This window comes from Talpa occidentalis, unplaced genomic scaffold (genome assembly GCF_014898055.3).
Source record: "Talpa occidentalis isolate TD23 unplaced genomic scaffold, MPIMG_talOcc4v2.1 talOcc4.13, whole genome shotgun sequence".
Taxonomy (NCBI): Eukaryota; Metazoa; Chordata; class Mammalia; order Eulipotyphla; family Talpidae; genus Talpa; species Talpa occidentalis.
In genome coordinates this window covers 69,733,864-69,749,272 of record NW_023601322.1, presented here as the reverse complement: position 1 = coordinate 69,749,272, position 15,409 = coordinate 69,733,864, and the positions used below count along the sequence as shown (strand labels likewise).

General features: G+C 35.8%; 1 protein-coding gene across 16 annotated transcripts in view; it reads right to left on the bottom strand.

The window, feature by feature from the left end:
- Window positions 1-15,409, bottom strand: part of FAM13B (family with sequence similarity 13 member B) — a 90,156-nt gene that overhangs the window by 49,720 nt on the left and 25,027 nt on the right. For 11 of the 16 annotated variants that reach the window (XM_054694353.1, XM_037509233.2, XM_037509234.2 and 8 more), the window contains exons 2-7: window positions 10,820-10,986; window positions 9,361-9,552; window positions 8,368-8,580; window positions 4,028-4,205; window positions 3,582-3,723; window positions 233-328 (exon numbers count right to left, since the gene is read on the bottom strand). In XM_054694353.1, the coding sequence (XP_054550328.1) occupies window positions 233-328; window positions 3,582-3,723; window positions 4,028-4,205; window positions 8,368-8,580; window positions 9,361-9,517 (786 nt within the window). In that variant the 5' untranslated portion in view covers window positions 9,518-9,552; window positions 10,820-10,986. The remainder of the gene's footprint in view (window positions 1-232; window positions 329-3,581; window positions 3,724-4,027; window positions 4,206-8,367; window positions 8,581-9,360; window positions 9,553-10,819; window positions 10,987-15,409) is intronic. The other 5 variants (XM_037509237.2, XM_037509240.2, XM_037509243.2 and 2 more) reach the window with 1 other exon arrangement.

The following is a 15,409-nucleotide window of genomic DNA, read 5'->3' as shown; positions in this document are numbered from 1 at the left end:
CTTCCTACAGTAAAAATAGACCATTTTAGTTTGGGGACGTATAAACATTGCTTAGAAAAAAATGCGCTCTCACCCCACAGCTATTTCTAAAAGAAACTATTTCTTGATCCTCTCCTTGTCAACATGACCTTCTGCTCATCAACATACTAAACTGTTCATAAGTCATTCTGTCCCTATCCTATATATACAGCTGCATCAACTCCACTTATGGAAAACCCTCAACCATACTTACATCTCTTCTTTCTTTGACTGCTGTACCTCCCTTCTCTAGAGGCTCGTGAAATGCCTGCTCTCCAGACTCCAGCTTTTGGAGAACGCTGCTACCTGCCTTCTCAAACGTATAAAGAAACATAATTACCACCTACATCTTCAAACCACTCTAGTGGATTCTCATTCACTTAAGGATCCCATACAAAGAACATGTCCACTGACTCTGGGTCATTTCTCAAACACTCCCTATTCATCATCTCTAGTCATATTTCTCACACTATTAATAAAAATCTCTCCTACCTAGAAAAGATTCTAAAGCCAAATACTTGCATTAAGGATATGAAATTTCACAAAGAAGAGAGTGCTAGGTAAACTTGCTGCTTTCAAGTGTTAAAATCAGGAGAAAAACTAAAGCACTGCCTGTATGGGCCAAATATGCCCACATGTTTAAACGTATAGATTAAAAATTAGCAGCATTTGAGTCAGGTCCACCTAAAATTACAACCAAATTTTAACACATTTCAGATCTTATTTTCACTCAAGTACCTTTTTAACACAGTCTCACAAATGGAGTAAGTTATCAAAACTGCTTTAAAGAAAACACACTTTCAGGTATCTGTTCTTTTGTTACTTGCAACCCACTTATAACTCAGAAAAGTAACAAAAATAGATTTTAAAAAGTTAATTCTAATAATTAACAATATGGGCCAAGTTAATTACATAAACATCCCTGTCTCTCAATATTCACTACCCCATTTTTTTAAGAATATTGTTTTCAATGCGCTAGTATTCTCTTTTCCATCTATAAGATTCTTCCAAATCTGCAGAATTCAATATTTTCTCCTGTTACTTAGCAACCATTCTATTTACGTAAAACGTACATAAAAGTCAATTTTCTAGTGCTTCTTAAGAAAACAAAAATACAGTGCAATACATATGACATATGGGTATTTTACAGCATACATGAAGAAGCTGCAGGATAATAGAAATACCAGAAAATTATACCACAATATAAAAAAATCAAGGCATACCCTGCCAACTCTAGAAGAGTCAAGATAAAAACATTAGGTCAAACTGACATCAGTTTTTTATAGGTCAAATCATCTTGGAAACGAAGAAAATGAACAACACAGAAGTACGTATCCTATCATTTTGAGCAGCCATTAATTTTATTTAAAAATAAATTTCTGAACTAAAACATAATTCAAAGAAAAGAAAGGTAGTACACACAATTCCCCAAAGACGGAATTTCTTATAAGCTTAAAAAAAAACAGAAGTTTAAGCAGATCTATTTACTTGTCTTCTTCATTTTCCTTTAAGCAAGAATAATTTTGAAAAGATGTATCAGTTCTTTCTCTTAAACAAATTTTTAAGTCAGGTATGGTATCTGAGAGTTGGAAATTTTTAAAAGAATGTCAAAAGTTCCATAGATCACTGATCCAACGCTACAAATTCTACCCACTTGATTTACTTCACAATTTTACACACACACACACAAATTGCATCCTCAGCTTATACATAGGCTGCAATCCAGCATCTATTACTGTTTTCTTAAAGTGCCTGTATTCGAAAACGAGAGAGAGAGGGGAGAGTAAAGCAGGGAGGAGGGAAAGGAAGAAGGGAAAGCAGAAAGGAAAAATGAGACAAAGATAAAAATGCTGACATGAAGAAAACATGAAAGCCTAAGGAAGGTATGAACTCCAAGTATTAAAAGACTTATCTATATGGAACAGTATAGAAACTTTTAAATAAAAGGTGAGCTGCCCAGAAACGAAACTCCTAATTCACATACAAAGTCAAGTCCTTTAAGAACTAATGAAAATCTCTATGACAAACCACATTTCAAGAGATGCCACTTTATAATCAGCAAATGAAGAGAAGCAAACTAAATGTTGATCAGTCAATTGCAGGACCATATAATTTATCATCTAAATCTAGATACATTTGAGTGAAAAGGGGAGCTACTAATAATTATATCAGAAAACAGATATAAAACAAAATTGTTCTTAGAAAATGGGATGTACTGTCACATCTTCAAGTGGGGATTGGTACTATAAATTAAATGGTAAGATTACATGCATACAATAGGGAACGGTGTAGAGGTGAAAACAAAAGAATATGTTCTCTATATTCTGGCAAAAAAAGATCAAGATACACTGTTAAGTGACTTAAAACAAACAAGGTACCGAAGAGTATGCATGATACACTACTTTCCTGTTAAAAAACTGAGAGAAGGGCCTCCCCTGGTGGCGCAGCGGTTGAGCACTGGGCTGCGAGGCTGCCCGCAGCCTCTGCAGCGCGGCTGCCCGCAGGCTCTGCAGCGCCGGTTCGTTCCCCGGCCGCCAGTGAAGGTCCCACAAAAAAAATAACCTAAATCAAATTCTAAACTGGAGGTGGCTTTACAACAAAATACAGTTACTCAGCATCAGTATTCTTACTTCATAAAGGAGAAAGTAACTACAATTCCTATAGTCTCAACCATCAAGGCACAGCAGCAACAGCAAAATATGATGGGGACAGAAAAATGGATTTATAATATTGAGAGTCACAAAAGTTAAAATTATCTGCAGCCTGTATTATTACTCTCCTGACAATTCCCATCAATAACAGTGATTCGACTGCTATACTGACACCACTTTAATCAAGAAAAACTTCGTATTTTTAGGTTTATGTAAACTTTGTTGGAATCTTTTCCTCTATCTTCTATTTCTCACCATTTCCTCTATGCCTCTATGCTAGCAGTTACTTTGCAAAAAACAAACAAAAACAAAACACTATTCTTATAAAATAAGCAATGCTTAAGTTAGTAGAAGAAAACAAAACAAAAAACCCCCACACAAAATCTCTACCAGATACTTTGGCTTCAATTCTTTTCCACGTTTCCCAAATTGAGGACAAGAAGTTGATCAGAAAAAAACACATTCATGTATTGCATGGATGTGTCACCTATGATTACATATGTCACCAAATGAACTGCCTCCAGTTTGCCACTTCGGAACTCGAAATGTTTGGGGCCTCCCCTGGTGGCACAGCGGTTGAGCGCTGGGCAGTAAAGCTGCCTGCAGCCTCTGCAGCACCAGCTCGATCCCAGGCCACCAGCGAGGGTCCCACATGGCACAACAAACCTCTCCTGCCACACCCGCTGCTCCCCTCAGCAGTGTATTTCGTCAGTCTGCCTGTTCTGTTCCCTGCTCTGGCTCTGGTGAATTATCTTACCCTCCCACGCTTCTGACTGTACCCAGTGCTTGTATGCATAAATAAATAAATCTTTAAAAAAAAAAAAAAACACAAAAAACTCCAAATGTTTGTACAAAGCCCTTAAGTGCAAAGGAAAAATTTTCCTCCAAATGGAATATTTAAAATATTCTCACCTGTTCAGTAATTGAACTCAAATCATTAGATGAAAAATCTTCCTCTTCATTCTCAAAAAACTCATAGTAATTTTCCAGAAGTCCAGCCATTATTCTGCTCACTATTTCTTGTTCCTTCAGATCTTCCACATCTGTGTAAATGCTACGAATAAAGGTTCAGATTGAATTCAGAGTACTTAAGTCAATGTCAGATAAATTAGAAGACATCCAATGAGTCATTTCATAAACCTGAGCGATTTATGTCATCATTCTATGCCTTAGTTTTCCCATCTGTAAAGCCAGCCTAATTTGTACCCTGTTCACAGAAATGCTGAAAGGATTAATCAGATTTACTATAAAAAAAATAATGGTTCATTAAGCAACCTATAATCCTTGGAACATAGTATAATTCTATTTCATAAATATAAATTTTAAAAAATTAAACAAAAATTGATGAAAAAACTTACTGAAAGACATCTGGACCAAAGACAGCAGCCAAAGAGTTTGCAGACCAAATTTCTTCATGATGTGATGCTACATTGGCTAAAAATCTACACAGAAACTTTAACAAACTGTAATTAACAGGTGGAAGCTGTTGCAAGAGGAACCTCAACTTTCTTCCAAATTCATCTTCGTTATTATCATCTGTAAAAACATAATGACAGGTTTTTTTTTTAATGAAGTAAAAAGGAAAGCTCAGATATTTTGCCAGGTTCACATTACTCCACCCACATCACCTTTTTACTATAATAATTCAAAACCTCTTTACTTCCTCTACAGAGGCCAAATGCCTTAGGGATTTGCATTTCACTTATTAAGTGGAAGAGTTAAGTTGGAGAGAAAGAACTCAACCCCTCAATTGCTGGAGGATGTTTTCCTCATCTATTACTCATTGGCCAATTCTTGAATTTATTTTTTTTTTTTTATTCTCTTCGTAGAGTCTCTTGCATGACTGTACCTGTGTTTCCAAATTAGAATAAGAAGTCAAAATGCACTCACTGGTCTATCAATACCAAGAAATGAAGCAATGCACTATGAAGCAATCCACAGCCTCTGCAGCACGAGTTCAATCCCCAGCCGGCCAGGGAGCAACCCACATGGCAAGGCAGACCTCTCCTGTCTCGCCCGCTGTTCCCCTCAGCAGTGTACTTCAGTCAGTCTGCCTGTTCTGTTCGCCACTCTGTCTCTGGTGGATCCTCTCACCCCCCGCATCTCTGGCCTGTACCCCAGCTCTTGTATGCATAAATAAATAAATCTTTAAAAAAAAAAAAAAAGAAATGAAGCAATTTAACTGATTAGTAGTATCAGTAATATTTTTCCACTTGGATGAATAGGAAAACGAGAACAGGGTGAGAGTGACTTTCTTTTTCCCGTGACAACTTGAAAAGAACAATTAAAATCAGCATTACTGGTACAACTAAATAAAAAAGAATTCCACTTCTCATTTGTTTTTCTCCTTTTAACTACTGTTGGTTTCTGTTTACCGAATGAATTCACAATGAGCAGAAGATAGGCCCCCGATTTATTGTGTCAACGAGCTTTCATCAACAGAAACAGGTAATTTCTCAGAAGTATCCTCATAATGAGGTAATTTATTGCTTTTATTGTGAAAGTCAGCCACATACTACTTTTTTCATTTATATTTTCCTTCAGTTTCTTGAAATTAATTCATAAAAATTTCTTGCTAAAAGGTTATGGTAATGAGATTAGCCATCTCTGCAAAATAACACGTCTAAGAAGTCTATCAGGAAAGGCTGGAGTCAAGAGTTTTACTTAAAATTTAAAATACCATAATTCTAGGGCCTCCCTGGTGGCGCAAGAGGTGAAGCACTGCACTATGAAGCAACCCAAACTCTCTGCAGCACGAGTTCAATCCCTGGCCAGCCAGGGAGCAGCAGACCTCACCTGTCTCACCCTCTGCTCCCCTCAGCAGTGTATTTCAGTCAGCATGCCTGTTCAGTTCCCTACTCTGTCTCTGGTGAATCCTTTCACCCCCGCATCTCAGGCCTGTACCCCAGCTCTTGTATGCATAAGCTAATAAATCTTTTGAAAAAAAATAAAATGCCATAATTCTGTATTTGAAATATTACCACTGACCATTCAAATGCATCAAACTTCAACCTTATAATTGGATTAATTTTTAATTGATATAATCTTAAAATATTAACTTAGTATTTTAATTTTCATCTTACTTAGTATATCTTATAATTGGATTAATTTTTGTGCACCTACGATTGGTAGTGATTTTTAACAACCTGTAAAATAAGCATTTTACAGAAAAGCATTATTTAGGAAAATCATATCACTCAACAAAACATATGCAAGCAATTCATATTATCAGTGATGACTGCGGCACACACAAAATCTAATCTAACATCCTTCTCTAGTTTTGTAGTACTTACCATCCCATATATTTATTTCATCATCTTTCTCTCCTCTATCCCCTCTTATATTATGTATACCCTTTACACTTTTAGCTCTTTAGTAGCAGGGATTTTTATCTAGTTTTGTTCATTGCTGCATTCCCAGAATCTAGAATAGCAGTTCCAGCGAGTGAACTAAATGAAAACACAGTAACTAAAAAAAAATGCCTGATTACTTAAACATTTAACCTGATGGGAGGTAAGATACTAGGCAATATTTTTTTTTTTACTTGAAATAATGTCCATGTTACTCTACTTTTGTTTGTACACATTTCTACTATACAAAAATATTTATATCAGGGCCTCCCTGGTGGCACAGGGGTTAACGTCTCAGCACTATTAAGCTATCTCCAGCCACTGTGGCATGAGTTCCATCCCTAGTCAGGGAGCTAACCCACATGGTGCAGCAGACCTTTCCTGTCTTACCTGCTGCTCCCCTCAGCAGTGTATTTCAGTCAATCTGCCTGTTCTACTCCTCACTCTGTCTCTGGTGAATCCTCTCACACCTTTGGCCTACACCCCAATTCTTCTATGCATAAAATAAAAAAAATGAATCTTTAAAAAACATATATTTATACCTACAGGCTACTTCTAAATTCTTCAAATAAAGAAGAGAAGCATTTCCAAACATAAAACATACACCCGCTTAAACTTCTTTTCCTTTCTTTTAGCCTTCGTCCTAATTAAATCATATCTGGGGAGAATATATGTATATAACAAAGACATTTTCCATGACAAGGAATTCTCTTAAGCAAAATAATAGTTTTTTTGAAATGCTAGTAAATTCACAAAAACACAAAACAGTTTTTCTACCAAAACATACAGCATAAGTATGCCAGACAAACGACAATCCTAGTAACAAAATCACTTCTGATATAGTATCAAAGTCAGTAAGTTTATTGCCATTAAATCTTACTCCAATTATCCATCTATAAATTTTCATTCAAGACTGAGAGATTATCTGATTCTTGCAACTTTAAAGACTTGCCTGGAATTCAGCTGGTTCAAGAAACATGGGAACCTATCACTATAAGTAAAGAATGGCTCCAGAGTCATAAAAGGGGCTCCAAAATTCTAAAATCAGTTTCATTACATATTTAGTGAAGGCAAAATGCTTACTAGGTGGTTCAAAATGCAAACATTTGGTGGGGGGGGAGCCCAAGGCAAAAAAGGATTCAGAAATTTAAAAACTGTTATTGCTGGCTGGCAGAAAAAAATTAGTCACACTGTATAAAAGGTGAGATTGTTGATGACACTTCATTTTGAAACCTATTTTTTTCATTCATGTGGTACAAAACAAAAATGGAATCAAGTTAACCATTCTTGAATAAAGCAAGTTGAGAGCCCTAGTTGACAACTAGCTGCACAGAAGAAAATTTAACTCATAAAATATCATTATATTGACTTTTATACAAAAACTAGAAAAACCCAATAATTGAGGTTCTTGGTTATTTAAGAAAAAGTAAGATAGACAAATACTCTCAAAAGAAAATCCTTCTCTTCCAAGTACATTACTGCTTGAGGATATGCACATTATAAAATGTCCAGCTATGACAGCAACAGACATTTAAAAAGTAGTTATGATTTCTTAATGTCACTGAATTTCTCTAGACATCCCAATTCAAAATTCTTTTGAGATTTTATAATACACGTACAAAACTTAAATATTTCAACATAACGAACTTTCTTATACAATAAAATGTCACTCCATTGCAGATGAATACCATTTAACACTAAGAATAATTTATTTCGTCACTTCTAGATTAATCTTTCCGTATCTTTACTTTTCCTATCCTCATTCCATTCTAGTTAAGCCCCACTATTAGTCACCACAAGAAAACAAACCCAACAAGGACAAATCAAATTTTTTTTAATTTGACTTGGAATCTAATGCCAATTTGGTTTTTGCAGGTGTCCAAACAAGTTTCAGGTATATTCTAAACAGAAAATCAAAGATGTCTTCCGGTTTCTGCTAGGAGGTTCCATCAAATGGGGATAAATATTCTAGAGTAACACCACCACTAAGCAACATCAGTCGCTGCTGCTAAAATACGCCCAAACCAACCACCTTATATATTTTTTTCTTCCTTCTTTCCCTACTCTCCTAGTTCTCACTCTTGTCTCCTCCAGTTCTTCCTTCTCCTTCTCACTTTATATCTTAGGTTTACTAAGACCAATCAAAAAATAGAATAGTATTTACTTTTAACAGGATCAAAAGTGGTGGCATTTCCTTGGCTACACCATACAACCACATGGAGTTTATGTTTCTAATGGGAACCTAAGAAATTAATTTCAAAACTACTATAATTACTATTTATATGTCAAGATTTCTAAAAGATAAGGAATTTAAGGTTAAATAACTGGTAAGAATCAAACTACGTTACCTTGAGAAAGCTGCATCAAGTGAATATGCAAACTGCCAGGGATAACAGGCTCAGGAAGTTCTTGAAGGAAAAACCTAAGAAGGCTAATAGCTGAGGGAACATCTGCTTCCTTAACCAAATCCACCTCTTCTCCGCTGTCGTATCTCTGCCGAAGCCACTCCACTGTCTCAGCATTTCCATTGACTTGGAAAAGTCCTTGTTGCTCCAGACCTCCTGTAATAGTTAAAGGCAAAAATTAAATTAACAGCAACTTTGACTAACTGGTCATATATATTCATTCTCCAACCAACCAAAGTATGAGTAAAATACTCATACTTTCAGAAAACCATTCTTAGCTCCTCTGACTGAGCCAGACAGTTTCATATTACACCTCTATAAATGCACTATCTCTGTCTTGAGGTATATTCTATTTTATCCCACCCTCCATATTAGCCACTGAAAATATTCTTATCACCTCCCCCAATTAAAAAATGCCCTAGATTGGGCATTTCTAAATATATGATTTTAAGTAAAAAAAAAACACACTAAAATGTTAAAAATTTCTAATTTCTATTATTTCTCCTCAGATATTTTGGACTTTCCAAACTTAAAAAAAAAAAAAAATCCAGATCAAAAAGTAATACACAGGGCCTCCCCGGTGGCACAGCGGTTGAGCGCTGGGTTGCGAAGCTGCCCGCAGCCTCTGCAGCACTGGTTCGATCCCCGGCTGCTCCCTGGCCACCGAAGGAGGGTCCCACATGGCACGCAGACATCTCCTGCCGCCCGCTGCTCCCCTCAGCAGTGTACTTCGGTCCTTCTGCCTGCTCTGCTCCCTGCTCTGGCTCCGGTGAATTCTCTCACCCTCCCGCGCTTCTGACTGTACCCAGTGCTTGTATAAATAAATAAATAAATAAATAAATAAATAAATAAATAAATAAATAATTCTTTAAAAAAAAAGTAATACACAGTGTTTATTAAAACTAAGGATAGCCCTCAAAGTAAGAAAATGTATACCATGTTCCTCAATATAGTCCACAACGTGGCGGACTATGAACGGAACCTCATTGTCTGGATGTCCTCCCTGCTGCAGCTCATCAAGTGGAATTCCAAATATTTTGTTAGCAAGAACGGAGTTGCAGTTACTCAAGGAAGGGGAGGAGCTCTTCCTCATATCTTTTTTGCAGCCAGAAATCAAAGCTGTCTTTTCTGCCAAATGAAAGACAAAAAGAAAAAGGAAAACACTATGAGGATTAACAGGTGGCAATATACCGAAATAGAGTTAAGAAAAATGCTTTACACCTGAATGTGTTCTCATCTACTAAATATGTTCCAGTTATCAAACCTGTAACATGTTCTACAAATAAAGTTCAATACATCTAAGCAGTTTCTCTACTGTACACTTAGTTCTGAATGCTCGAGTTAGTATTTGCATATTTATTAAACAAACAGCAAAACTGATCATTAAACATATCAAAGGGCAGTAAAGTCCCAAAGAAAAATTAAGAGGTAAAACTGGCTCCAAGAGAAACTTTATTGACCAAATTTATCAATGACACAGGTAAAAAGCCAAAACTAATCTATCTCTGAACTCTGCTTATGAAGTTCTTCTAAACCCTCAATTCACAAGGACCCAAATAGGAGAAAATCAAAGTGATGGAAAATAATAATCACTTTTATAAATGATGGGTTAGTAAGAACAAGATTTACCAGTTCTTATTTCTACCTGAATAACCATAATATGCTTTTACGAATAAAGGAAATGTTTCAGTTCTAGATATTAACTGTCAATGGGAATGTTATTTTAATGTTCAATCTTTTATCAATCCTCTAGTTTCATAATTATTCAAAAGAAAAATTTTCAAAACCCAGACTAGTCAAAAGAAGTAAGTTATTCCTCTTAACTTGGAGGAAATGTAAAGAAGCAGTAAGATAAAACAATGTTTTCAATATTTGAAGAATCAGATAACAAGTAACCTCAAGGAAAATTCATTTTCTAAAATAAACATTTATTACTTTATGTGGGAAATGAGACTTTTAATTTAAGAGAAAAACTTTTTCAAAAGTTGATAATGAACAAAATAACAAGTGGGCTTTTCTTTCATCACCCAGGGAAACAATTCTTTTTGCACTACAAGATAATAGCACAAAAAGATAAATCTACCCAAATTCTAAAGTATAAAATAAAGTGCATTTGTAATAAATATACCCACTGGATCATAAGTGTTTGTTTCATAGTGTGACTGGGAAGCAATCCATCCAAGTTAACAGAAACAAAATAAATTAACTTAGGGGCAGCAAAGTACCATAAATATACAGAGTTTTAGACAAGCAACATATTTGATGAATCTTCAATCCATCAGGTGCCAGCTAATAACTATAAAATCTAAAGCTAATAAGTAGCAGCAAGAAGAGATAATCCCAAAATCTCCATGAATTTCTACAGCAAGGAACAGTAATCATTTTGAAAACATACCTTTGAGTACTTAAACACCTAAGTTTAAAAAATGGCTTCTGCACCAGCTACCCTCACTGAGCAAGCATTCTTTTGTCATTTATGGCTGTTTGAGATTATGGCAGAAGATCAGCCTGTAGTTCCTCATTGAAGAAACGCAGAATTCGATCAGTACTTCAGCAGTTAATCTGGAAGAAAAAAAAAATCAATTCATTTAGCTTCCTATATCCTTAACTGTGAGAGATTAGATTAAGTAGTAAAGTCAATTTGGGAGGATACCTATACTTGAAAAAGCATTCTTGTGTCTAATCTGTAACCTAGTTAAAGCCAAAATCTTGCATAAGGTTTCAAATTATAATGGCTAACCTGGATAAGAACCTTTCATAAATAGGTATAAATATAAATAAATTTAAATGAAGAGGGAGGAAGAAAAGAGTTTCATAAAAATGTATTTGACAATTCACACCTTCCAGCATTTTATCATTCAAATAATCAATTTTCCTCAATGGACTTTTCATTTACACACACTACACAGACACACACAACACCGAGCTCCATTTAGTTCTTGATATACTCAGAACTAAACATGATGCATTTTCAGATAAAAGAATCAAAGACTTGACTTGAGCTTGAAAACTGCATGTATGTACTTTATTCTTTTCTTTGTATGCAACACAGTAGTTGTCTGAGCTTTCTGATTTGGAATGGCAATGGCATATGTTGGAATAGAGCAGTAAAGAGAACCAGAAAGGGTAATATTCAAATCTCAATTGCACCATTCTATACATATGATCCTGAACAACTTCTGTGTCTCTAAGCCTAGGTTTCTTTATATAAAGTAAGAGAATCTATACAGCTGTCAAGTTTAACTTCAATTATACAAGTAGTAGACAGAGAATAAATTTGCTTTCTCCTCTTCACCTAATATTAAAAGATCAGCAAGTGGACTGGGAAAAGAGAGCGAAAAGCCTGTTTGGCAATGTGTATGGTATTTGGTCTATCATCTTCTGCAAATTCTTGTTGTTTCATCATCCTGTGAATTCTAGTGATTATGAAGAAATCTTTTAATAAGCTCAGTAAACTACACTGTAGCTTTCTGTTCATGGGGTTCAGGTAAGCAGAAGAGTATTATCACTCAGTGTGGTTTTCAAAAGAGTCTTATTAATAACATGTACCTCCAGGAGGAACATTAAAAATTGAGGGAAAGGAAAACCACATTCCCACAACAAATCTTTAGTGGATGATTACTTCCAAAACATCCTGAAATGCCTGCTAAAACATGTAGTCTATTCATTTGAAAAACAACTTCAAAGTTGGGTATATAAGATCCTCTGAGAGAACAACTTCAGGGATAAGATGTTTAATGAACGTGTATTAAAAGTCAGGTTGATACCTTCACCACATAAAGGAAAAGGGAATTGGCTTGATGTACAAAAAAGTAAAGACCTATTAGAAGAATGTAGAGGCAAGTTCTATACATCACTATGGTATTTATGTGTATTGCTAATAAAATCAAGAAGCAGTTGTCTCATGTCATGTTCTCGACTACTCCCAACTTCTAGACAATCTGAAAGGCATCTTTCCTGAGTAGAAATCCATGAACTCTAGTGTAAATGCATCACTACTATGAGAAAAACAAAGGCATAAATCTTAGTGGTGATGAGTTTCTACTAAAAAAAATAATTTTGATATTTACGAAGAAGAAGAAACATCAGCAGCCAACATTAAGCGAGCACTAAAGTTATTATATGCCAGGCAGTTCTATACACTTTACATGCACTGATAAGGTAGTATTATTATAACCCTTAAAGATATACTGCATAGTTAACAATTTATCTAGCTACAAAGAGCAAAATTTGAACCCAGAGAGTGTGATTCCCAAAGTCCTGCTCTTTATCACTATACTGTGCCTCTGCTCAATATAAATTTTCATAATTTAAAATAACACAGAATTCACCATTTTATCACTCAAACTGACTAGAATCTTACATACTTTTTTTTTTGTGGGACCCTCGCCGGCGGCCGGGGAACAAACCGGCGCTGCAGAGGCTGTGGGCAGCCTCGCAGCCCAGCGCCCAACTGCTGCGCCACCAGGGGAGGCCCAAAATCTTACATACATTTTTTAAGGTCACTTACTCCTAACTTGTTAAAAGATATTTTAAAAGACAGGCCTGTACTTCAAGCCCTACTACTTAAGAATTATTCACTTGAGACCTCTATCTAGAGCACTGCTGAGAGCAATCAGACTGGAGAATGGCCCAAAATACCACTTCGATGCATTACAAAGTAGTTTTCAACATATTTAGTCCTGTTTCCTGCCCCTTTTCAGAGCTTAAATCACATCTGGAGTTGGTTGAATAATGTCCCCGAAAAACTTATGTGTACCCGGAAAAAAGGGGTTTTGCATATGTAATTAATTAGGATCTCAACATTAAATCATGGTAGATTTAGTGGGAGTCCTAAATCCAATGTCTGATATCCTTATAATCAGAGGACAGAGCATACAGAAACACACTGCAAGGAAGGCGGCCTTGTGAAGATGGGAGGCCAAAGTTGGAGTTATACTGTCACAAGACAAAAAAAAAATCAGGAGCCATGAGAAGTTGGAAGAAGTAAGGAAGGCGTCTCCCCTGGAACGTTTGGAGACAGTGTAGCCAAGCCACCAACTGAGTTGTAAACTTCTGGCTTCCTGATGTGTGAGAGAAAAATTTCTATTGTTTTAAGGTCATCCCATTTGTAATTGTCAGGGAAGCCCTAAAAAAATAACGCAACATATAAAGTAATCAATTCTCAAAAACAAAAAAATAGCAGCAAGTACCAGAGAAAAGCAATCTGATGAAATGTCTTAACAGATAGGATCAATAAAACACAAAGGAAAGAATTAATAAAAGGGTTTATATGAGAATACAATGTATAGTTTCAAAATAACCAAGAATTTTCAAAAGCATAATTGTATTATAAGTCAAAACAGCATGCTTAGCATGGAGGTATAAGCAGCAAATAAGAAATTATTCTGAATTTTACATAATTTACCATGAGACGACTGTAATAAAAATAATGCAATTAAATACCAATTACCAATAAATCTGGGTATGTAGATTCAGGAACCAATACCTTCATACACCAGCTATCAATCTAAGGTTCTATGAAATTCCTTTCTTTCCATTTTATATACATACATATACACATACATACATATATATGGAGAGCATGCATGCGCACAACAAGCACCTTTCTTAATAGCACAGAATCTTTACATTTTACATATACACATACATACATATACACATACATACATATATACGGAGAGCACGCATGTACACAACGAGCACACCTTTCTTAATAGCACAGAATCTTCACATTTTAAATACCTAGTAAAATTGGTAACAAGGGACTTTTAAAAAAGGTAGAACATCAATACTATGGATAGTAGCAAATGTCATTAAGTGAGCTCTTATAATATGCAAGGAGCTATTCGAAGGACTACAAATGTATTAACTCATTTAATCCTTACTACAATCCTATGAAAGTAGGATATAATCATTTCACTAATAAGAAAACTAAAAATCACTGAAAACTATTTGGAGTGATGGAAATGTTCTATGACCTGACTGTGGTAGTGGTGGTTAGATTGTCAAAACTTAATAAACTGGATATTTGAAATTGGTGAATGCTATCGTATATAAATTATGCCTCAATAAAGCTGAAGAAATAAAGTATAAGAACTCACAAGAATAAAGGCACAGTGTCACTTTGATAGACTGAATATTTAACATCAAGCTATTTTATTATAGAACTACATTTTAAAACTATACTTTTCCACTTACCAATGGAAAATAAAATACTTCATATCATATTTCCAAAATCTATCCTGTTCAGGGCCTCCCTGGTGGTGCAAGGGGTTAAGCACCGCACTATGAAGCAATCCACAGCTTCTGCAGCACGAGTTCGATCCCAGGCCGGCCAGAGAGAAACCCACATGGTGCAGCAGACCTCTCCTGACTCACCCACTGCACCCCTCAGCAGTGTATTTCAGTCAGTCTGCCTGTTCTGCTCCCCACTCTGTCTCTGGTGAATCCTCTCACCCCCCGCATCCCTGGCCTGTACCCCAGCTCATGTATGCATAAATAAATAAATCTTTAAAAAAAAATCTATCCTGTTCGGTTCTACTATATGCTATGTAGTACATCCAAAGATTACAAAATTGTCTAAATAGCACAACTAAGGAAAACAGGATAATTAAAGCTATACTGAAGATGTTATAATTTTTTTTTAATGCATACAAGAACTGGGGTCTAAGCCAGAGGTGTGAGGGGTGAGAGGATTCACCAGAGTGGAGAGCAAAACAGGTAGATCTACTGAAATACACTGCTGAGGGGAGCAACAGGTGAGACAGGAGAGGTCCAGCTCCCTGCCTGGGGACTGAACTCATGCTGCAGTGGTTGTCTAAAGCTTAATATCGCAGAGACTTTAACCCTTGAGCCACCAGGGAGGCCAAAGATATTATAAATTTTAAACACCAGTTCAAAGTCTTTTCTAAGCAAACAAGTTAACAAAACAGTCTATTAGTAATAAGATTAAATATGCAATATACTAATAAAGTTTTATCAT